Source organism: Thermobia domestica, chromosome 6 (assembly GCF_964235325.1).
Source record: "Thermobia domestica chromosome 6, izTheDome1.hap1.1, whole genome shotgun sequence".
NCBI lineage: Eukaryota > Metazoa > Arthropoda > Insecta > Zygentoma > Lepismatidae > Thermobia > Thermobia domestica.
In genome coordinates, this window is record NC_137459.1 from 57,158,662 (window position 1) to 57,181,895 (window position 23,234).

General features: G+C 32.3%; 1 protein-coding gene across 5 annotated transcripts in view; it reads right to left on the reverse strand.

The window, feature by feature from the left end:
* Window positions 1–23,234, reverse strand: part of LOC145688018 (uncharacterized) — a 553,165-nt gene that overhangs the window by 53,719 nt on the left and 476,212 nt on the right. For 3 of the 5 annotated variants that reach the window (XM_081761686.1, XM_081761688.1, XM_081761691.1), the window contains 3 exons: window positions 18,115–18,240; window positions 9,067–9,216; window positions 4,057–4,110 (listed from right to left, as the gene is read on the reverse strand). In XM_081761686.1, the coding sequence (XP_081617812.1) occupies window positions 4,057–4,110; window positions 9,067–9,216; window positions 18,115–18,240 (330 nt within the window). The remainder of the gene's footprint in view (window positions 1–4,056; window positions 4,111–9,066; window positions 9,217–18,114; window positions 18,241–23,234) is intronic. The other 2 variants (XM_081761689.1, XM_081761687.1) reach the window with 1 other exon arrangement.

Genomic DNA, 23,234 nt, shown 5'->3' on the forward strand with positions numbered 1-23,234 from the left:
TATTACATGTGCGTTTAGACAAACTATGAAAGTAATCTACATCACGTTAACATTATAAATTTTTTCATGAAGAAACTTGATCTCGTTATTTCTAAGAGCAATATTCTTTGTCTTCGACAAGGTATTTTTATTGCAGGGTGTCCACATGAAACCCCTGATTACAAATATTAATTGCATGGAAACTATTAGTGTCAGATAATAGAGGTTTGCGGCATCTTGAAGAGCAACTCAAAGTTTTTTGTTGTTGATTGTTAATTTTTGTTATTTGATGCAGGTGTTCAGTAACAAAATTTATATGAATTTTTGTTATTTGTTGCAGGTGTTCATGATCAAAGATGACAACAGCACAAGAGAGAGCGCAGTATGTGATGTAGTTGGCTGAGATTAAATCACCAATTACTGTGCAAAGGAACTTCAGACGAAAGTACCAACAGGACCCACCAGATGTCAAGACTATTAAAACGTGGTTTGAGAAGTTTTTAGCCACGGGAGTGTCAATCGATAGCATGGCTCGGGCAAAGCACGAACGTCTGAGGAATTTGTGGATAAGACCAGGGTGGCCTTCACTAGACACCCAACAAAGTCAGTTCGCAGAGCGTCACGCTAGCTGAACATCCCACGTTCAACGGTCCATAAGGTGATTCATGCATAAAAGACTGCGATTGTATTAGGTACAAATCGTTCAGACGCTATATCCCGATGACCTACCAAAACGAACCAGGTTTGCAATGGAGATTCCGGAACGGATCAAGGATAATCCTGATTACTTGGGAAAGGTGATTTTCAGTGATGAAGCAACCCTCCACACATCAGGTAAGGTGAATCGTCACAATGTGCGCATTTGGGGTTCCGAACCCCAATACGTTGTTCGTGAATATGTCAGAGATAGCGAGAAAGTGAATGTGTGGTGTGCTTCGGGACGCGACAGAATTATCGGACCATTTTTCTTCAAGGAGCACACAATAACTGATTCCATTTATCTGGATATGCTTGAACATTTTGCTTTTCCACAGCTACTCCCTTTGCAACCAAATGCGATATTCCAACAGGATGGTGCCCCACCGCACTGGTGTTTAGATGTTCGTAGGGCTTTATATCGAACGTTTTTACAGCGATGGATTGGACGCGATGAACCCACTCCTTGCCAACCGCGATCTCCCGACATAATCCCTATGGATTTCTTTCTATGAGGCTATGTCAAAGATAGAGTCTACGCCACACCTGTACGTGATATTCCTGCTCTTCGTCACAAAATTGAAGAAGCCATCAACTCGATCACACCGGACGTGTTACACAACACATAGCGGGTGATTGAATATCAACTGGACATTCTGAGAGCTACTAACGGGGCCCAGATAGAAGTGCATATATAGAAGAAAGAAAAGAAAAAAAAAAAAAAAAAAACTGAGTTGCTCTTCAAGATGCCGCAAACCGCTATTTTCTGGCACTAATAGTTTCCATGCAATTAATATTTGTTATCAGGGAGGTTTCGTGTGGACACCCTGTGCTTTGTTAAAATTTCCATTTCTGAATGTTTACAAAATATGAAAAAAGAATCTTATACGTAGGTTCTATTCGTCAAATATGATTGTAGAAAATACTGGAGAAAACAGTACTACTATGTCCTGAATTTTGTGCACGTTACTTTTCGAGTTGATGTTATAATGCTAAAGAAAAATATGACATAATAGAATTCAACTTGAAACCTAAATATTGATTCCTGCAAAAAACATTGAATAAGATTTTTTTGGTCTTTTTTTAAAATTTTTAATACGAATTTTCTCCGTTACTAAGTTTAAAGTCTGACAATATACTAATTTGTACTATTCCAGTACTTTTTTTTTCAGTAACTCAGCTAATATTTCGTATAGAAACAATACACATTAATGTTTACTGCAGTGTGTTGCTTCATGACACGTTACTGAACAGGCAACTGAGCTCGATGCGAAGTAAAATAATTTGTATTCGTATACGAAAGGATAGTATGTCTAATGCATGAAAGCTTATGAAATACATCCAGAAGTTTTGCATCGAAGATATATATATTATTATTATTATTTGTTTAACGTTGATTTTACAGCGTATCAAGAAGTTTCAGAGAACATTGTGTTGTTTTTATGAAAGAGCACCTGAAACCACGTAATAAAGTGCTCTTTGAGGATTAAGTTTTAAAATTTAACTATTTTATAACTAAAACAATAGGATTTTGTTCCAATGAAATGAAATTCAAGTTCATTTGTGCATTTTTGTATAAATAAGTTGTATCAAAATTGAGGTTTATCTTCTATTAATGGTTGTTTGCAGAAAAAATATTGGCTACTTCTTTATTTTATTTTTATTATTATTATTATTTTACTGTGAAGTATAAGGAAGAATATTATTGAATACAAGAAACACGGTGTAAAAATAACAGACAACATGCAGGCTTCAACAATTAATTTTTCAGATACAAAGATACCAAAACGCAATTATTTAACTTCAAAAATGTACATTTTTTTCATAATGGTAATATTGAGAACTAGCTTTGCTCTTTTCTTAAAGAGTACACTAATTGGAAACAACAAAAACTAAAAAAAAAAAAAAAAAAGTAAAGAAAACAAAATTAAAAAAACGTGCAAAATTATAGCAATAAAAGTACTTGAATACTTATTTTGTTTTTTTATTAACACAATAACCTAGACTTTTGTCTAGGATTAGGTGTGAGAAGAAACTATGAAACTTTTCTAGTCTCCATAAGAAATTGTTTACCAAACGTTAAGTTTCAAGCCTCATTAATCAATTCAATGTGGAACGTTTGAAATCATTCAAAGACTGGAAGCATTCAAAAATGACAACGTTTATTATTATTATGAATAATATTATTATACAATATTTGACAATTAAGGACTTGCCAGTTAGTTTGATGAGAGGAAAAGGTGCTAATGTAGAAAAATTAGAAGTAATGCTAAATTTGATGAATGTCTTGAAATATTCACCCTGAAAAATTAAGCATATGAAAGTAATTAAATTGACAAGTAAGATTTGAAATTCCTTTTTATTAGCAGGTTCATATCTATAGCTACCTCTCACATTTTATAACAATATTCACAAGGAATAGATATTACGAAGAGTGAAGTATTTCTTTTTTCTCTTGTTTCAAATTAAATTTCCTCGCGCTATTAAAGGCAAATGTACTCATAGTGACTGTATAATCGAATGATAACAAATAATGATAAATTAATTTTGGCAACAAAAATTATTGAAATGAAGCTGAGCTTTCAATAATGCTACTGCTTAAGACATGCAACTTGAATTTATTTCATTCTCATTGTAAATCTCATATATTTTCTTGCTTAATTTGGCATTAGTGAACCGTATACACTTCTGATTCAGAGTCGGTTTGCTGTGATTTTAAAAAGAGCTTTCATTATGTTGTATCGATGAAGAAACAGTTTTTGATTGCAAAACATTAAAATGTTTCTTACAACTATTTTTTTTTCATACACATTAATATAATCTAGTATCATTCATGACCTCATTAGACTAATTAAAATTATTTTACTGAATAAACGCACTTATCTTCTATTATATCATATATATATATATATATCATACTTATTGTTTCAATATATATGTACATAGCAGCAATATATCTCTTGCTTACTATTTTAGTGTAACGCACGTATCACACTTGGGTATACAGGACTGTCTTTTGCAGTCCAGCAAATTACACTGAAATGAGTGGTTTTATATATATTACTGCTATGTAAATTACGGAGTAATATGAGATCATACAATGCTGAAACAAGCAGAAAAATATAATATTTCCTATATAAATATATATTATGTACATGTAAAATCGAAAGCGACACAGATGTATTTGTTTTCATACATAAATTTATAAGCAATGTTGAATGCTTTGTAGAAAAAACAGCCATTCAACAGATGATACCATATCTCTGCAGTGAGGTAGGCTATTTAACTGGGGAAAGTAGGCAATGACAGGCAAAATCATTCTATTTCTCTATGTAATGCTTTTCTTAGTGACAACAGAGGCACTTTCAGAGTGAAACTTACCAGAGACACGTTTTGTGTTGAGACAGTGTCTGCGAGCTGTCGTTTTTGGAACAGCTGAAACAAACATTTGTTTAAGGTTTTCTAGGCGTATCATGATGTTTCAACACTCAGAAAAATGACGTTTTTTTTTCTTTTTAGAAAATAGTAGTTTTCTATGATGCACATGGATCTAGATTAAAAAGAGAATTAAAACGCTAAAGTGGAATAATGCCAAATTTAAGAAATTTTAGATTGGTTTCTCTTAGCGAGATATAGGAGCTTGGAAAAACAAAATAAGATTTCCAGTGTTAGAGATAATTCTAATTATAATGTGGACTTTTTATAAGATACATTTATTTCGTAATGTAATGCATTAAGTAACAAAGTAACTTAAATTTATATTAATTCAATAAAGAGGGTTCGATGTTGATTCTTTTCAAATCACTACAAGCCTCTTCTCTCCCATTATCATTGTTCCCACACATAATTACACAAGGGAAAATTGTTACTCCAAAGCGTAAAACTTTTACAACTTGACACATACTAATAGTTTTGTTACAAAGTAGTCACATAGGAAACCAGGAAGACGCAATTTTTCTATTAGTTTGAAAGAGACATATACACAATATCAGTAAGGAAAGTTTTGACAATACTTAGCATGAATCTGTTACATGATACACAATTCAGACTACTTTAAAATGACAATATTCATTCATGTCTGAAAGTGTCGATTGTAATGCGCAGCACAAAAAATTATAGATAAGTTCTATTCAATAGTAACAAATTAATTACATTTTTAATTCTAATAAAATGTTATTCTATGTGCTTGGCGCTCGTGATGCAAAATATAAGTAGATATGCAGAATGTTAAAGCAGAAGTCATGATATCACAGTAGATGAAACTTAACTAAACATTAAAAAATATATATCAAAGCGTGTACCGGTAACAGAGAACGTACTCAAAATGTAAAATATATTGCAAATATTTCTAATACAGATTCTCCATTACATGTATTACTTTGTATTTTTAATAGAGGAACCATTTATTTCTTTAAAATGGTTTCCTTATCTCAAAGCTTTGCAATTTCATGTAACTGTACCATTTTTATTTGAGTATTTCTCAGCAAATCTTTACTAATTACAAACGGAGTAAATGCAAATGTATTCAATATTGTGAATAATCAAAATTAAATTTCACAATTAGTTTGAAGTAAATGCTAGAGAAATAAATATCCATAAATCAAAATATGAAAATTTAATTAGACCATAAGTTAAAATGCTGCAAAACGTTAAAACGTTATTTTAAGTAAAATCATTTCTTTGTTGCATTAGGAAGTGAATATATATATATACATATATATATTATATAAAATTTGAGAAGAATAGAGTTTCCTATTTTGATGCTTGGTTTCACTGGTGCACTTAAATTTACGTTATCTGTAATGAAAGTACCATTTGAAGCAAAACCAATAGAGATTTATTAATTCTATTTGTGGAACTTTATTTTGAGGTCATTTTTATGTTCATTTGTGATTTCATAGTTATCTCAACAGTAAAAGACAGATTTTAGTGTTGAATCTGTTGATTTGATATTTGATGTTACTGGGACTTCAATTTATAAGTATAGGTAAATAAATGAAACAATAAATAAACTAAATACTTGAAGCTAAAATATCTTTGTTTAGTCAGGTATTTATTTATTATCTTTAGAAACTTAATTGTTTCCAGAAACCCATATATTATTTTAGGATATCAAAATTACTCGACTTAAGTAAAAAAAAAAAAAATCAATTTTGGAAATTCTGCTTATTTTCTTTAAAGATAAATTTAGACATTACAAAATTGAAAGTAATTTGGAAGTTTGTCCAATCTGCAGCCTAAGGTTAAGAATAAACAGAAATATTTGATTCTAAATTTCTACCCTTAATTCCTTTACTTAAAGAAATGGTAATCATATTGGAAGCTACGACTTATATTTATTTCTAAGGTAATCAATTTACAACACGTGTCTTAACGTAAGATTGATTATTGTATAAATTGTAGTAAGTTGGTTGTCGATACAAGTAATGATGAATAGTAATATTTATGAACATTTAAAATTGATCTTGAAGCAAGTGTGAAACAAACCACTATCAAGAACAATATACTTATTCATTTGTAAAAGCATTTACTATTTTTCTTCTTTACATTTTTGTTTCGTCCAAAAGAAAAGAGTTATTTTTGTAAGAATGTATAGAAGGTACTTCCACTAAGCCTCAAGACTAAATTCCTTCTTTCAGTTCTAAATCATTCGAAGTCCATTTGTCCTTCTTTTGCATGTATATAAAGTAGCAAGATGCACTAAGTGCATTAGTATGCCTGTGACATGTGTGTTCTCATTTTCAGTGGTTCATTACTTTCTGCATTTATTCAGGTCTGTTCTATAGAATTAATAAAACAAAATGACCAACGCATCAAATATATATTAATAATACTTGTGTTACCAAAACTGTTACATAAGTATTATTAATGTACATTTGGTGGTTTGCTGAGTTCTCTTTTATTAATATTGTGGGATATTTTCAAAGCTATAATGAACAAGATACAAAGCCTTCTTTCTACTGAAGATGCAGTAAAAATCTGATATAGTCTGTGTAGAGCAGTAACATATAGCTTGTAAAGATTGACAAAGTATTCGAACTTGTAAGAACACATGAAAATAAAATACAGAATGTTTCTGATTGGCAGAAATAAATTTAGAAGCTGAAAGAAAAGTAGTAATATAGCAGATGAAATTACGGAATAAGGTGTTTTACAGAAAAGAAGTAACATCCACATTTATTACATTTGTTTTATTATGTCTTAACTTCCATTGCAATTAAAAATACGTAGTTTGTAATAAAGCTTTAAAAGATGGTTTTAGAAGGCAAAATATTATGGACTACATATGTTTAACTTTTTTCTTTAGACATATTTAAACAGTCGAAACGCATATTGCATTAACATAAAGCGAATACTTCCAGAATAAACAACAAAAGGATTTAGAAGCAAATCTAAGCTAGTTACACTAGTTTTGATGTATAAAAAAGTTGTCCTTGTATGTAAAATTATTCTCATATAATATAAATCAATTTTGTTAAATTTCATTTCTTTTTAAAGTACGAAGTTTCTGCTCTTTTTAAGTATCAAGATAAATTGTTTTGCTTATTACTTTTCACTTAATGCAGGTAGTGTTTATTATTTGTCACAATTTGTTTTGTCTGTTGTAATAGATAGAACATTGTAGACATTATTTCAATGATACACCTTAAAACTGAAGATTTTGCAGCAGAACTAAGAGAAGTTTATACTTGAGCAGTGTTTTCATGGTTCTATTTCCAAATATTTTTTAAAGCTTTCGTGTAAACACACTTCAATCACAATAATGCAATTCCCTATGTTTTTAATTGTATGTCTTATGGTAGCAAAAGATTATCAAGCTTTTTATAAGCTAATATAAATTATACTGTGAGATATTGTAAGACTAAATCAATTAAGATAATTATAAACGCAACATGAAAAGAAGTTCTAATGAAATTACATTTGTTCAAGTTGTGAAAAATACTTAATGAAAAAATAATTGAAAATAAATGTGAAAATATATATTTACCATATTGAACTGTTAATGGTTTATATAATATGATTAAGGTACTTCTACTCATATGAAATACAATAAATTGTGACAGTGCATTATTAGTCATTACTAAATATTATTATTTTATTACGTCATGAACAAGACATCCATAAAACCTGGGGTGTAAATGAGTAAGTATTGTATGAGTGTTATTACAATGCATATTAAAATATGTATACTTTCAAGCAAATAAATGTAAGACCATACTTTTATAAACAAACGTAGTGAAATTATCATTTAGACTTAGTAAAAATGTGAACTAAACTTGATAAGAAGCAATAGTATCTTGATTTACCACACACAATTTTGACGATGTATCCTTAGACCGAATTCACTTTAAGTTACTGTCTTAAGAATTGCTCATACCCCTTTTCCCGCAAAATTTTGAACACAATAGTAGATATGCTTCATCGAAAATTCTATTTTCTCCTTCAATATTACAGAGAACCTAGTACTTCACATATTGTAGTTTCTAGGATTAAAATTTCAGTTACTCATAGAAGTTTTAATGTTGTTCCGTGTAGTTCGTATAGTAGTTTACAGTTTGGATTTTTTTGTGTGTTTAATATTATACTTTTCTGACAAAGGAACTACACAACTTTCATTCTTTGCAATGAATATACAAAGTAAAATATGAGAGCAGGTAGAAATTAAATTCTATTGGAATCAACAGCTTAATTTTGACACACACACACACACAAATCATCTTTAAAATATTCTCTAGGAAAGTGGTTTTCGTGGATAAATATGATTTTAATAATAACTTATTGGTTAATAATTGAAAATAAATCAAATTATAACATTTCTAAACTTTTATCTGGGAAGCTGATGTTGGAAAATTATAGTATGTTGCAAGTACAGTTTTTAATTGTAAATAATTTAAGGAAATATACATATAGTAGTTAAAATTTCTCCATATTCTTGTTCCATTATGTTGCTCAAATATGTTTTCTTTCAGTTACAAAGAACCAAACTTTTTTTCTTTTATTTATAGAAAATACAGACCTTTCTAGAAACAGACCTTCTATAATCAGCTCAATCCTGATTATGTGTTATGGTCTTGCGTCTACACAAAGTGTGCTCATAACTTCTTAATTTAAATTATAAACAAGATAATTGAGTCAAATTCTGCTTTTTTGTATGGTCAGAAACTTACACATTCAGTTTATAAGAAACATATCAAAATTAGGGGTATAAAAAATGAAAATGTTTACTCTTTATTTTTATACTCATTGATCATTATTCCATCTCAGCATTTGTTGTGCTTTTCTTACCTCGATACATGTGCATCAATTCACCCACACTTCATTCAGAACTTCATTGATTAATATAGTTAATAAGATGACAACAGAACAATTTATTTTAGAAATAATACTTACTAGGGCGTGGCCGTCTCTCTGCTTGTACAGGGCCATTGACATAGGTCTTGTGCACTTGGCTTCCTGACGGAGCTACTGAAGGTGTTCGTGGTTGTCTCTTTGGTGATCGGTTCTCAGAACTCACACCAGGACCAACGGAATGTGAACGAGCTGAAAGAATGATTAGACGTACATATTATTCCAATATACAATATCTATCTATCTATCTATCTATCTATCTATCTATCTATCTATCTATCTATCTATCTATCTATCTATCTATCTATCTATCTATCTATCTATCTATCTATCTATCTATCTATCTATCTATATCCATATCTATATCTATATCTATCTATCTATAATTTCATTTATCCACAAGAAATGTTCCAGTTAGGTAGTGTAGAACGAAGTTGACAATAATGTACTTAACTTTCATTGACGACAGAAAGATTTGTAAAGTAATGAACAGTGATGTGTGGAGGATATCAAACTTGCTGAAGCAGTCGAACTTTTAGTATACATTTCTCCGTATACATGATAAACTTAATATTATCCAAGCTTTACAAATACAACTGCATAATAATAATATCACACACACACACTGTAACGTTTCTCTTTGAGCGTTACATTTCTCAAAGAGATTATTTGTGGAAATGTTTAATCAGCTCTTAGTTAGTGTTATTTTCTCAATTCTCGACTCTCATGAAGGATTCAAGATGGTCGACAATTGGACTAGTGTATGTAATCGGAGTATGCTATTTTTCTTTGTATGTCTATGGTTTGCGTCGAGCGGATATCTTTCAGTTTCAGAAGATAGCGCTGACTGCTTGAAATAATTTGAAATTTTGTGCTTCGTTTAAACGGAGGGATTATTATAAATGTGCATATATAAACATTGATTCATATAAATTCTATTTCTATTTAGTCATATACATATTATTATTAAAGTTGTCGTTTCGGTATTACGCTCTAATGCGTAGTAAGGAGCGACCAATCAGAGAGCGCGCGGGATGCGGAAGCGTGCTCCCTTTGTTTTCCGCTCTTTGCACTGAAAAAAAATATGGTGGAAGTGAGAATGGAGGCGTAGTTTTGTCATGTCTTTTAGACATGAATTACTGCGTATTGTGCAGTAAGTGATCATTTTCTATCACGAACAATTTAGTAAGAGCTGCCGTGACCGAACAGTGATGATAGATTAGTGTACGTGTAGTGAACTACAATAATTCACCTACAAACACTCAGCTTGTGCTCGTTCAGGATATTACTGGGATTGGTCTGACACTCGCTAATCGTTTGCTGTAATGTAAGTGGAAGTCTCATAGTCCTCCTCCAAGAATTGTCTCTGGGACCAAGTTCGATCTTGTGTATGGCCTCTTCTTCTTGACGTAGTGACTCTCCGTCCACCGCCTTTCCTTAATTTGGGACTCCATCCCCTGTTACTTGCCGGCTGATTCCGCCTGCTTTTGTGGGACTCAAATGTATCCTTCAGTGAAGTTCTCATCTGCGGTCGTTGTTGTGAACGTGAGTGTTACAGCAACTTTGCAGTGAAGTCTCGTTTATCTGGTGAGAGAAGTGGTGAAGTGTACTCGGTTGCTATTAACCAAGAAGAGGTTACCATTTGGTCAATCTGCGCCTGTGATTATGATTACGGCTACTACGTGGTGAGATACCTAAGAAGTCGTTGGAGACCGGTTGCCACCCTAGGATGCTGCCCGAAACGGAGCCCTCTGAACTGGCCTGTGGTGCCAGGATTGTCTACTTGTAACCGTAAAAAAAAAAAAAAAAAAAAAAAGTTGGGTGAGCTTTGGTCACCGTCCCAGGTAACTATGTTTCATTATTTTCTATCTCACTCTATGGAAGGAGTAATGTCGTCCAGGAAACTGTGAAGGAATTTGTCCACTGTTCATATAATTCGTTCAAGTTGTCTCTGTTTACAATATCCAGTGATATATTATCACTGTCGTGTGTTTACTCTATTGTCTCAAATCGTTTTATAAAGCAAAAACAATATACATATTCCAATCATTGGTTAATTAGTGAACTTACATACTATATGTGTATCAATTCTACAATGTCTATAATCTCGTTTCAAGTAAATCCTGTCCGTAACATGTCTGAGCAAACGAAAGTGAGTCTCTATCCAGTAAGTCGAATCATACGCCGACGGGGTAGTCTGATATCAACACCGTTTCTCTCTTGCTTTAAATGGAATCATTTCCCTGAGTTGCGTAGATGTATAATGTATCACTTGCTACCATCTAGCTTATGTTCGCCCAGTAGCGGGCACTCCGTATTGTCTATTACAATATATATATATATATATATATATATATATATATATATATATATATATATATATATATATATAGAGTTCATAATCCAAGTATTAAGTCGCCACACAGAAAATCTATGTAAATCCTCGAGTTGTCTTCATGTCATATCTTTAGCTATAATGCTATTTACTAGTTCAGTAGGACGCGTCGAAGATGGTGGGCATACGATAGCACTCGCACTTTGATGTGATGGTGTCAGGGGTAGAGTGTAATTTACTGGTTGGTCTTGTACTTCCTATAATGTTTCTGCAGTATGTATTGTTATTACCGCCGCTGTTAATTTGTAAGTTATGTCGAGGGAAATGCCCTCTTAACAGCTGGTTGCGGAAGTAGTGGAAACGTTGTGTGTTTAGGGAGGAAGGTTAATCGACGCAGCCACATGTTTACTCCCTCTGCGGTTAGATGTTTTGTAAACAGTAATGTAATTGGTAATTTCCTCGCTGTGATGCAGCCTACCGAAGTTATGTCCTAATATTTAGTCGAGAAATGTAAACAACTCTTTTACTGTTATTAAGGATACTGTTCAAATATTGTTGTTACTCATCTTGAGTTGTGTTGGCGCTAGAAGTTTTTCTGGAATCTTTTAAGACTGAATACATATGAGTTTTTTTTTCTGACAACTGAGTTTAGCTGTCCATGATCACTAATGTTAATGATAATTCCAATATTATACGTTATTACAAGAGAGTTAAATAAACATGATTGCAAGGTATGTGGTGTTGTTCTGAAATGATTTTTTTTATCTTCCTCTTTCTCCGTACCGACGATGCCATTAGTGTGCAAGAGTCTGGAGTTAAATAGCGTTGTGCTCACTGGTCTATAATTATAGCGTAATGAAAGGAATAATATCGGCGACCCAATTTTTTTTCTTTTCCCTCTCCCCTAACGTCAGCTATGAATACAATTTAGAATCGAACTAGCGTAATTAGCGCTTTTCAAGTTGGCGTACACAGCCAGAATTCTAATTACTGTAAAATGTTACTTTTCAAGTTGGCTCTCGCAGCCAGGATACAATTTAGAGTAAATGGCTCTTTTCAACACACACACACACACACACACACACACACACACACACATATATATATATATATATATATATATATATATATATATATATATATATATATATATATATATATATAAACTTGGAAATACTCTGAATTATGAAATCTTATTATAATAATTGGAATCCCTGTTTCTTTCCTTTCCAACCTATTTTATTCTATTGTACATTAAATATGAAAAAAACAATAAACTGAAACACGTATTTAATCACTTTAAATGTTCAAGAATTTCAAGTCTCTAATTTATTAAGGCACAAACGAGTTTTCCCAGTGCTGGTAAAAGCTGAATAACCTAAGAAGTCTAACTTGAACCCTCTGACTAGGTCTTATATTTATGAGTTTTAAAAACCAATGTATATACTAACACTAATACATATTATATATGTACATCATTATAATTATCTAAGTAAAATCGTTCTTTGTAATACATGTATGTTTAAAAGCATATTTTGTGGATAAAATGATCACAAATCTTAATTTTGTGATTTTTTTCTTTATCTTTCTTTCTTTCTTTCTTTCTTTCTTTCTTTCTTTCTTTCTTTCTTTCTTTCTTTCTCCTTCTTCTTCTTCTTCTTCTTCTTCTTCTTCTTCTTATTATTATTATTATTATTATTATTATTATTATTATTATTATTATTATTATTATTATTATTATTATTATTATTATTATTATTTTGAAAAGCCCTCCGGCAATAGTTACCACTTCGAAATGAACCAGATTTGTTACGCAAATCCATTAAGTCTCTGATACAACAATAATGTGAATAAAGCTACATTTAAATAAACAGAACTCTCACTTAAAAAATCTAGAAACTTCCATGCCTATTATATTTCTGAATACTTAATGTTCTTAATTTTTCTACGGGCCCATACATATATTTATGATCCTCTCAACTGAGTAATCATCCTTATGTCTACAAAAAACAAAGATACACACTACTACAAAAAAAAAAAAAAAAAAAAAAAAACTGACTCAAACACCAAAGTGAATTAAAAAGTTTGTAACAAAAGAATAAAATTTTTTATACATTTCTGCTAAATTATAATAACAGGACAATTAAAAAGATATAACACAATTAATATATTTCAAAAACTAACAGAATTTTCATTTTCTTTACACTGCCCAACAGTTTTACTTCATGAGTAACTAAACTCCAATAGAAAATCAAATCTAATTTAATTCTATTACTTATGTGAACAAATTCCAGAGTTTATTCAAAATGAATGTCACATATTAAAATGCAATAACAACTTAATTAAGATTATCAAAACAAATTAAAACGACAATTCACTCTTATTTACATTCTTATAATACCAGACAATACCATAAAATTATTTTAAAATGTTCACTATCCTTAAATGTATAAAACTAGTTTGTATAATCTAAATGTGCGTTTAAACTTTATATATTCGATTTCAACGCTATTACAGCAATACGTTTGACAAAAAATTAGGTACATTAATTTTTTTTAGGAATTTTTTGGTGTTTTTGGTAATCGCTCTCTTAGAAATCAGTAATAACTGGTAATATTTCCCATTTCTTATTATCGTTGAATTTAGCCTTTAAAACATCTTACTTCTTAATTTTTTTTCGTTCTAAAGCAATTTCCTCCACATTACCGTCTTCAAATCTAATTGTAGCATATAAGACGTATCTATGATTTAGATCTTCGATAACTAAATCTGGTTTAAGTTTACTATTTACTATGTCAAATTTCAATTCTTTTCCAGTCTTTAACTCCTAAGGAGGGATGTCCATGTTTGGGGTCAAAATTTTCGATTTTTGAAAATTATCGTTTTCAGAATCTACGATCTTTGAAGTTTCATCGCGGGAAGTTTCATGTTCATACGACAGCAGGTTCGCTTCGAGAAATGCAAATTATTGTGTGCTTCTGTTGTATTTTCAGGCTTAAATATATCTGTTTTCAGTTTTGATGTTCATTCCAGATTGTTCGATCATTCCATTCTTCCGTAATGATGTAGAAAATATATTTTTACTTTGTCGTTCCGAAAAGAATACATAGTACATCATTTTGGTTACTGTTGTTTACTATTCAGCGTTAACAGTTTTTCCCCTTATTTGTCTGTGTTAGTAAACTTAGTGCCAAAGAAATTGATAGTTTACAGGTATATTACAGGAAAGCAATCAGGGGGAACGTTGGTAACCTTCAGGAGATGAAGAAAGTAGTATAGCCAACTCTTTTCCACAAATATTCAACTGATGAGGAACAAATGCATATGCTTTGTCAACCAAAGGAGAAAATTTCTAGTGCGGGTATAACAGATCTCAAGCTACTGGAGTACATTATGAATATAAGCATTAATTGCCTGTTGCAGAATCAAACCTATCTACAGAGCTCTTGCGGATCCAGCCCTTTTGAGAAAATGTTTGCATTGGGAAACACAGAACCCCAATGAAAGCTTCAAACCAATGAAATAGTAACAATGCCCTAAAACAACATTTGCGGGTTCTAAAATCGTACAAACTGCAGTGTATGATGCTGTTCTGTGTTTTAATAATAGCCGTGAAGCAAATACTTGTGTTCTGGAAAAGATGTGAATACATCTCCAAACTACTACGATACATGGACAGAAAGCGAACAACTACATCGAAGTTGGCAATCCTGAAGCTTACCAAGGAATCAAGAATGAAGAAAAGTAGGTGTAGGAAGGATGAAGAAGACACAGCCGAGCACGAAAATTATGGTGCTTTATGAATGTTGTTATTCGCCTTATTGATGAAAATCCATTGTAAATTTTAAACCTTCAAAATTGCATTTTTTTAACATATATATACCATTTTCTCACAAACTACTAAAGCTAAAGTAGCCAAATTTTGCACAACTCTTACTTATATGCACCTCTATTTACTGAACTAGAATTATGACATAGTTCCCTTATTTCTCTCAATACTCTTCGGTGAATAGAAAAAAAAATAAATCACATTACTAAAATTGATCGAAATTAAAAAACAAATAATTACTGGCTTCGTATGTAACCTAGAAAAATAATAATAGTTCGGTAGCATTACCAGCTAGTGTAGAGTGCATGGTATAAAAGTAAACGAATGTCTTCAGTAGTTTCCAAGGAAAGGGTACAAACACTTTTAGAGCTGTGCAAAAAATTTGAGCTCATACCGTATGCGTAAAAGGCAAGATAGAGGGGAAAATATTAACACAGAGATACTGACATTCTATACACATCTACCGACCAAAAATTGAACTTCTGCAAGCAATAGCAAGCGTGGGTTGGCAAATTTCTCGTAAGAGGCCAAAACACGGACATCCCTTCTTCATCTGACAAGGTTTCTCCAAAGATATTAACAACTTGATTATGTCTAAAAATTCTGCGATTAGCATTCTGAATACACTACATGAGCAATAGTTTTGCATGGTTTCTTACAGATTCTACCTTCAACGTTTAAGTTTGGCTGGGCTCTACCAAGAGCTACTTTCACACTTTAAGTATTCGTACACATTTTTAGAGCGTCAACAACCTGTTATCTGGGAGAACATATTCATTGAAAAGAAAATAATTAGAAATGAGGTTATTGTGAAAGTATTGAATATCTTTGCCCTGGCTTATTTTATTCTTCCACATATAAAAACCACTTATCCTTTAACTTAGACTTCATTTGATTAAGTACTACTAAATTATAAGATCTTTCAATATTTAATTTATTTACTATGTTGTATTCTATTTTATTTGGTTTGGACACAATTTCATTCAGAAACTTAAGAGATTCCAAGGTATGAACATCTTATTATAATAATTGTACACTCCACTCCTTTTACCTTCTCACATCCTTTTCTTCCCTTGTAGATTATATATATATATCGGATGTTCTAAAAATGGCGCCCACGGACCACAGAACACTATTCTACAAGTCAAAACAAAGCGAATATATATATATATATATATATATATATATATATATATATATATATATATATATATATATATTCCGGGTCCTCTCCTGGAGACGTGAATTGCACTATATGGCAACAATGCAGATAAAGAACCATAAAGTAGATCTACCAATCAATCAAATAATTCCATAGAGTCTTGCCAGGAGATAGTTAAAGTTCATAGACGTCAACACTAGCGCCACTTCTTAGCGTAACAATTGATGTAACTGCTTGATGGATTCGTATAGTACTGCTAATGATTCCAAATTAATCTGCGACGTTGCCACATAGTGAAATTTTGAATCCCGATAGCGGCTGAAGGAAGCCCTGGAGAGTATTTCATCATATAACATTCTCGCTCTATTTTGACCTGTAGAATGGTGCTCTGTGGTCCGTGGGTGCCATTTTTAGAACACCCGATATATATATATATATATATATATATATATATATATATATATAACACTGAAACACGTGTCTAATTGTTTTAAATGAGAAGTCCGTATACGAAATTCCATGTTTCTAACCCTCGGAGATTGCGAGATATGGGCATTTAAATATAACACTATTCTTATTTCCCCTCTTCGTCGAATTTCCAAAAATCCTTCCTTAGTGGTACCTTATGTCACAAATACTCTGCATTACCCAAATTTGAAGTTTCTAGCTTAAATGATTTGGCCTGGTCGTTGATTAGTCTGTCAGTTATTTACGATTTTTTCTTTTATATATAAAGACTGCACATTAGATTTGTAAGTTACATTTGCATAATTCTTTGTTGCATGTACAAGTTACTAAACTATAATATTAATGAAAAATAATGATTGGAAATTTAAAATACTAACAGAATGATATATTTTTTAATAAAAAAATCTGTATATTATGTGATAAATTATTTTCCAAATCGCTATGTAAAATCTGTAGATATAAAGATAAATCTCTAGACCTGGCAACACCAATAGGACCAACTGCAGGGTGATGAGCTGCTCAAATGAAGCGACATTCACTTGTTTCTTTTAAACACGATGTTTTATAACGCACCTCAGACCGGCTGGTCATTCTATATCATACACTTTAATAGCAGTTTCTCACTCTTAGAAAAATGCATAACTACTAAAATGCGATATACTGTTCATTCACACAGCAAGCGGGTTTGTGGGTAGGGACAATAAAAAAAGAAATAAAAAAAGGAGCAGAATCGTGTTCCATCTGAAAGTTTTTGAAAGAAAAGAATTGGAAACTCAGTTAGACTGCGCCTGAGAAAACAAATTGCTTACTGAAGCAGTGTTTTACTTGCTTCGATTAAATGTATACCACTAGTAATGAGTGATACAGAAAGCAGGTTTATTACTACTATAGAATTTTAGCGCAAGCAAGATTTATCGGTCTCAAACATGATGTTTTAAGGGAATGGACGGAAGTTCATCAATCAATTTAGAAAATAGTTGCAATGGTTAATGATAATTAAACATGCTAAGTTTTATTCTCTAAGTATTTGCAATATCTTGGAAATTATGTTCATAACACATTAAAACTACATACAAAAAAAAAAAAAAAAAAGTAACCAAATATAACCAAATCAGATTCTAATCAAAATTTTTCTTTCCAGTATTTTTATCAGAATCTAATTTGTACTATTACTGTGTGTTTTAACACATTACAATATATATATATATATATATATATATTCCATTATGTTCTCTGATAGTCTATGTATAGTCAGTAAAATATTGAAAGCGACGAATGTTTTCAAAGGAAACTAACCTGATCTAGGACTACTCTTCGGGCTAGATTTTGGGGGACTCCTGATTGATTGCTCCTCATCTTTACGACGAGTCAACACAGGTTCCAACTTCTCCCGAGTCGGAGAAGGAAGTAAAGCTCCATCAGCTGTAAAGTGAATAGAAGATTCCTTAGTATACGTATATATTACACACTAGCAAATTTTCCTATTGCGGAAGAAATGGTCTTTCGTTGATTTTTCTTTAAGCAAATTTTAATTACAAGTACACATTGCATTCACTAGACAACTAATCAACCATCTCACTGTTTACGTTTTTATGGCTAAGATTAACGTTTCACGAATCTGTTTCATCTTAATATTGCCCATTTGAGCTTTGGAATTATGTGTAAAAAATGAATTCTGACCAAAGCAATTATTTATTATAAGAAGTACAATTTCGGCAAAATATCATTGCTTTCATCAAACATATTATAAAATTTTACAACTCAAAAATTTTAGAGAATGAGAGGTCACTTCTAATAATCGATAATACAGGGTGTATTAAGAAGAACTTTACAACTTTGAAAACTCATATTGATTGATTCATTTATCTTACAGACATGGGCGCCCGAAGAAAATTTTCTAGTGGAGGGGGCTCAAATCCCTGCTTACTATATTACGTTTGGTATTTTTTGTTTGTATTAAGAAAATCTTAAGAAATGTAATACATTTTCGTGAGCCAGGAGGGGGGAGGGAGCTCAGACCCCATCCTGCTCTCCCCTTCGGGCTCCCATGCTTAGAGACATGGTTTTGGTGTTATTTTCTAGCAAAATACACCATGTTTTGACTCACGTAGTACACTAGTTCAGAAACTAAACAAATAAATCAAGATTAGAACTATACGTGAAAGAAAAGGGTAAATCACTTTTTAATATTTTTTTTGATATGACAATAAAGGAGGAAGGGGGAAACCGAAATGGTACAGGAAAGAATCCTTGGCGGGTCTGTATTACTACAGGAGTGTTGTAGACGAAGGACCTAAAAAAAGCACTTTAATAGAAACACGGATAAAATATAAAAGTGAAAGATAGCAAGGATGAAAGAAGGAAAGAAGACACAGAGAAGTAGATAGATTGCTACTTGAAAATGGATACAGTAAAAAAAATTGAAGAACGAGAACAAGAAAGAAAGAAAAAGGAAAAGACTGTTCGGATAGAAAGCATTGGAGTGAAAATAGACGTTCTTAAGAAACTATTGAGAGAAGTGCGAGTAAGAACATACAGAAAAGTAGGTAGAATATTGGAGTTTATGAAAGGAAAAAGAGGGAGAAAATAAGACACAACAAAGTGAGGAGTGTGTAAAATATGATAAGAATTGCATAGGAGAGACAAGGAAGAGATTGGAAGAAAGGTTTAAGCAACATAAAGACGACGTTAAATTAAAGAGGAAAACATTTCGGTTTTTAAACATGTGAGAGAAACAGGATACAAAATAGACTGGGAAGGTGCAAAAGGACTTGAAAGGAAGAGAGGAAACATTATAAGAAAGTGGAAAGAAGCACGATGAATAAGAAGAGAATATACAGAGAAAGATAATAAATTGGAACTAAGTAGGGGAGAGGGGGGTACATTTGAACATCTGTTTTCGAATATTCGTTTTTGCTTCCAAACACTCAGTAAATTTCCTCCTAGAACTGTAGCAAAAACTAAATATAATATACATTATATTTGCCATAAAATAGAGTACTTCGTTTGATCTTGTCATTCTGTGCAAGGGCGCAGGGGGTGTCGTTCAAATGTACCCCCTTGGGGGGTAGATTTAAACAAGCATGGGGTAGATTTGAACATACGTGGGGCAGTTTTGAACTTTTGAACAAACCATTATTTTACTAGAATAATCGTTATTTTCAGGATGAATTCGTTTACGAACAACAAGGCTAATGTAACAAAGCAGCATTAACGGTTTAAGGCACAAGAATTAACCAATCGCGTATGGCAAGGAAATAATAATAATAGTAATAATTGCTGAAACATATATGCAGGCCCGTATTTGTATATTGTGCGCCTTTGTGCTCTAAATAATTTGCCTCCCCTTCGGAAACACATCTGAATTGAGTTGAATTCATAGTTTTTGGGGTCACTGAGATGAATAGTGACAGTTTTAATCCAATTCAACTTCAAGACCATACTCAGCTCCCGAGTGAGGCGGGCGAGAGTTTAAAAGTAATCGAAAACGACAGATATTAGTGTTGAATTCATTGTTTTCGAGGTCGCTGAGTTTAAGAGTATCAGTTTTCATGATGTTCAAGTTCATCCTCACCCCTTGGGGTGGGAGTAGGAGAGAATGACTTTTTTAAAAAATAATCAGATAAGCTAGCTAATTAATAACTACTGTAATTAGAACGAATTGAACATTTTCTCGCTCTTGCGCGGGACTCTGAGTGTGATAGTATTAAATATAACTTTATTGTGAATCTTTTTTTTTAAAAAATCCAAAATTTTGCCGCCCCTAAATTGTGACGTCCTATGTTTGAGCACAGAATAGTAGTTACCTAAATACGGGCCTGCATATATGCTGTACGTTATACGTTACACACACACACACAAAAGGATGATGTGAAAATATGAATATGATTTTAATTTTGCTTGTCATACCTGATAGGCTTAATGGAAAACCTATTACTACTAGCAATCTAAGAGATCTAAGAAATTACATTTTTTTCACCACTAACCGGGTACTGGACACAAAATTTATTCTACCCTAAAATTCTGCAAATCAACATGAAACGACAGAATTTTTGCAGTACGCTTTGTCTCTCCAGAAGTTGTGGGATTAGAAAGTCTACACACAATATCAGCAGTTGGCACTGAAGATTTGTCTTCCTTGTCTGAGAACACAAAGATGTTGCTGGTACTTATAAGTTTCAGAAAAGTAGAGGTAGAACAATGTTCAAATGTGCCCCCTAATTTTTGTTCAAAACTGCCCCAACCGGCATGACCAAGCGGAATTTGGTAATACCCAGGTAGTACAAACTATTGTGAAATACAAAGGACAACATTAGATAAGTAAATTAATGTACTTGCTTCTGCAATGAATGGCAGATAATATCAAAACACAGGCTTCTGTCAAAAATCTTACAAAACTTCACAAAAATTCTAACTTTCCACACCACAAATGTAACAAAGTACTGCTGTTCATCAACAGTTACACTAAAATGGCAGATAACAGTTGACCGTCACGCAACGCAGTTTTGCCAAACTAAAAATTTTGAAACCACCAGATATGCTATTATTTCTAGCCTGTTATCTTAAATGTTCAAAGGTACCCCCTGTTCAAATGTACCCCCTCTCCCCTATTGTACTAACGAACTAAATACAACTAAATTTTTAAAAAAAGAGTATTAGAGATAGGATGCTGGGGAAGGAGGACCACCGTCTACCTGTCAACAATTCTCTCTATTTCTGACTGTCTGGCATTCCTCATGCAAACACAATGATGAGAGGAGACTGAAGGCAACAATACAAATTTAAATCACACGCTGACTCCTGTCTCCTTTCAATAATGTATTCCTCCTCAACTCTAAAAGTTTAGTGTTCCCATGGCAATCGAATTTTATTATATTTAAGATGTATTAAAAACATGACACTTTCTCAATTAATACTGAAACCGGAATTTGTAGTAGATTTCTAGAACTTCTGGTTTTAGTAAGTAGAGTAGAGATAGAATATATTGTTTGGACGTTCAATTAATTGCAAAAAAAAAAAAAAAAAAAAAGGTTCTCGCTATCTATTACCGTTTTACTCTATAGCAATCAACGTTAAAACCGGAAGTGGTTGTTTTGTGCCATTTCTGGGCTGAATAGAGGGCTACGAGAGAAGAATGTACCTATTCTCTGAACGTTAAACCAATTCTAACGCTTCTCTTTGTCTAATCTTTTGTGCACTATGTAGATCTATATTAAAACCGGAAGAGATGTATTGGATTTCTATCATATTACTTCCCATTTTAGTACAGAGATAAGGATGGAGATGAAACATATTCTTGTGGCGCGTAATTGATTGTGGGAAACAGCTCTCTTAATAATGCATTCCTCGCTATGTCTTACTGGTTTTGCTCGACAGTGATCAACATTAAAACTGTAAATGGTTTATTTGTACCACCTCTAATGTCACGTCCGTCAAGGAACTTGATTTCTAACTTTTGACCTTTAACATCGTGGCCAAAATTGATGGGGATTTATCAAATAATTTTCGAGATTTTGTGTCCCCCGGTCAGATATACTATATACGGACAGACAGAGTTTTCGGTAAACAAAAGTCCTTATAAATTGAAAAAAAAATGAAATGAAATCTTCCAGTTTAACGTCCCACATTTTTCGCCCTTTAGGCTAAGGAAGACGATGATTAAGGCAAGTGAATGATGATGGAATAATTGGTGGAATGAAAAAAGTGGGAGGAAACGGGGGTTACCCCGAGAAAACCCACGGACACGATCTTGTCGACTACAAACTTATTTGGCCAGGGATAGAACCAGTGACCCCACACACCAGAGATGACCACTGAGCCACCATGACCCCTCCTTAAAAATTAAAACTGTAAAAATAAAAGGAAGAATCTTATTGGTTGTTAGAAGTGACCTCTCACTTTCTGAAATATATAAGCTGTAGGTAGCCTTAGATTGTGTTTTCATAATTTGTCTGATGGAAGCAATGATATATCATCGCAACTGTAAAAGAGATTAGTATATAGTAACAAGTGTTTGCTTTGGTTAGATTTTATTTTCATTGAAGACTTCTTCAATTTTTTTTTGTTCAAAATAGCAATTAAAGAAGGATTTTCCAAAAATCTGACTCCAAGTTTGAGGAGCCATAACTCGGAAACTAACTTATAAGCTTTCACACCACAATATTACATATACCTACCAAATGCTTAAAGATCTACCCTTATTCCAAGTTTAGTCAAAATTGAATGAATTTAATGAATTACGTAAGAAATATACTATCCTCGTAATATAATTTTTTAAAAGAAAAATCAAATGACGCACGAAATATCAAACTACAGATATTAGAATGCTGCAACGATTTCAGTGGTTAATTAATAAAATTGTATAAGCAGTGGCGGATCAAAAGGTAAAAACGGGGGGCAGCCAAACCAAGACTATA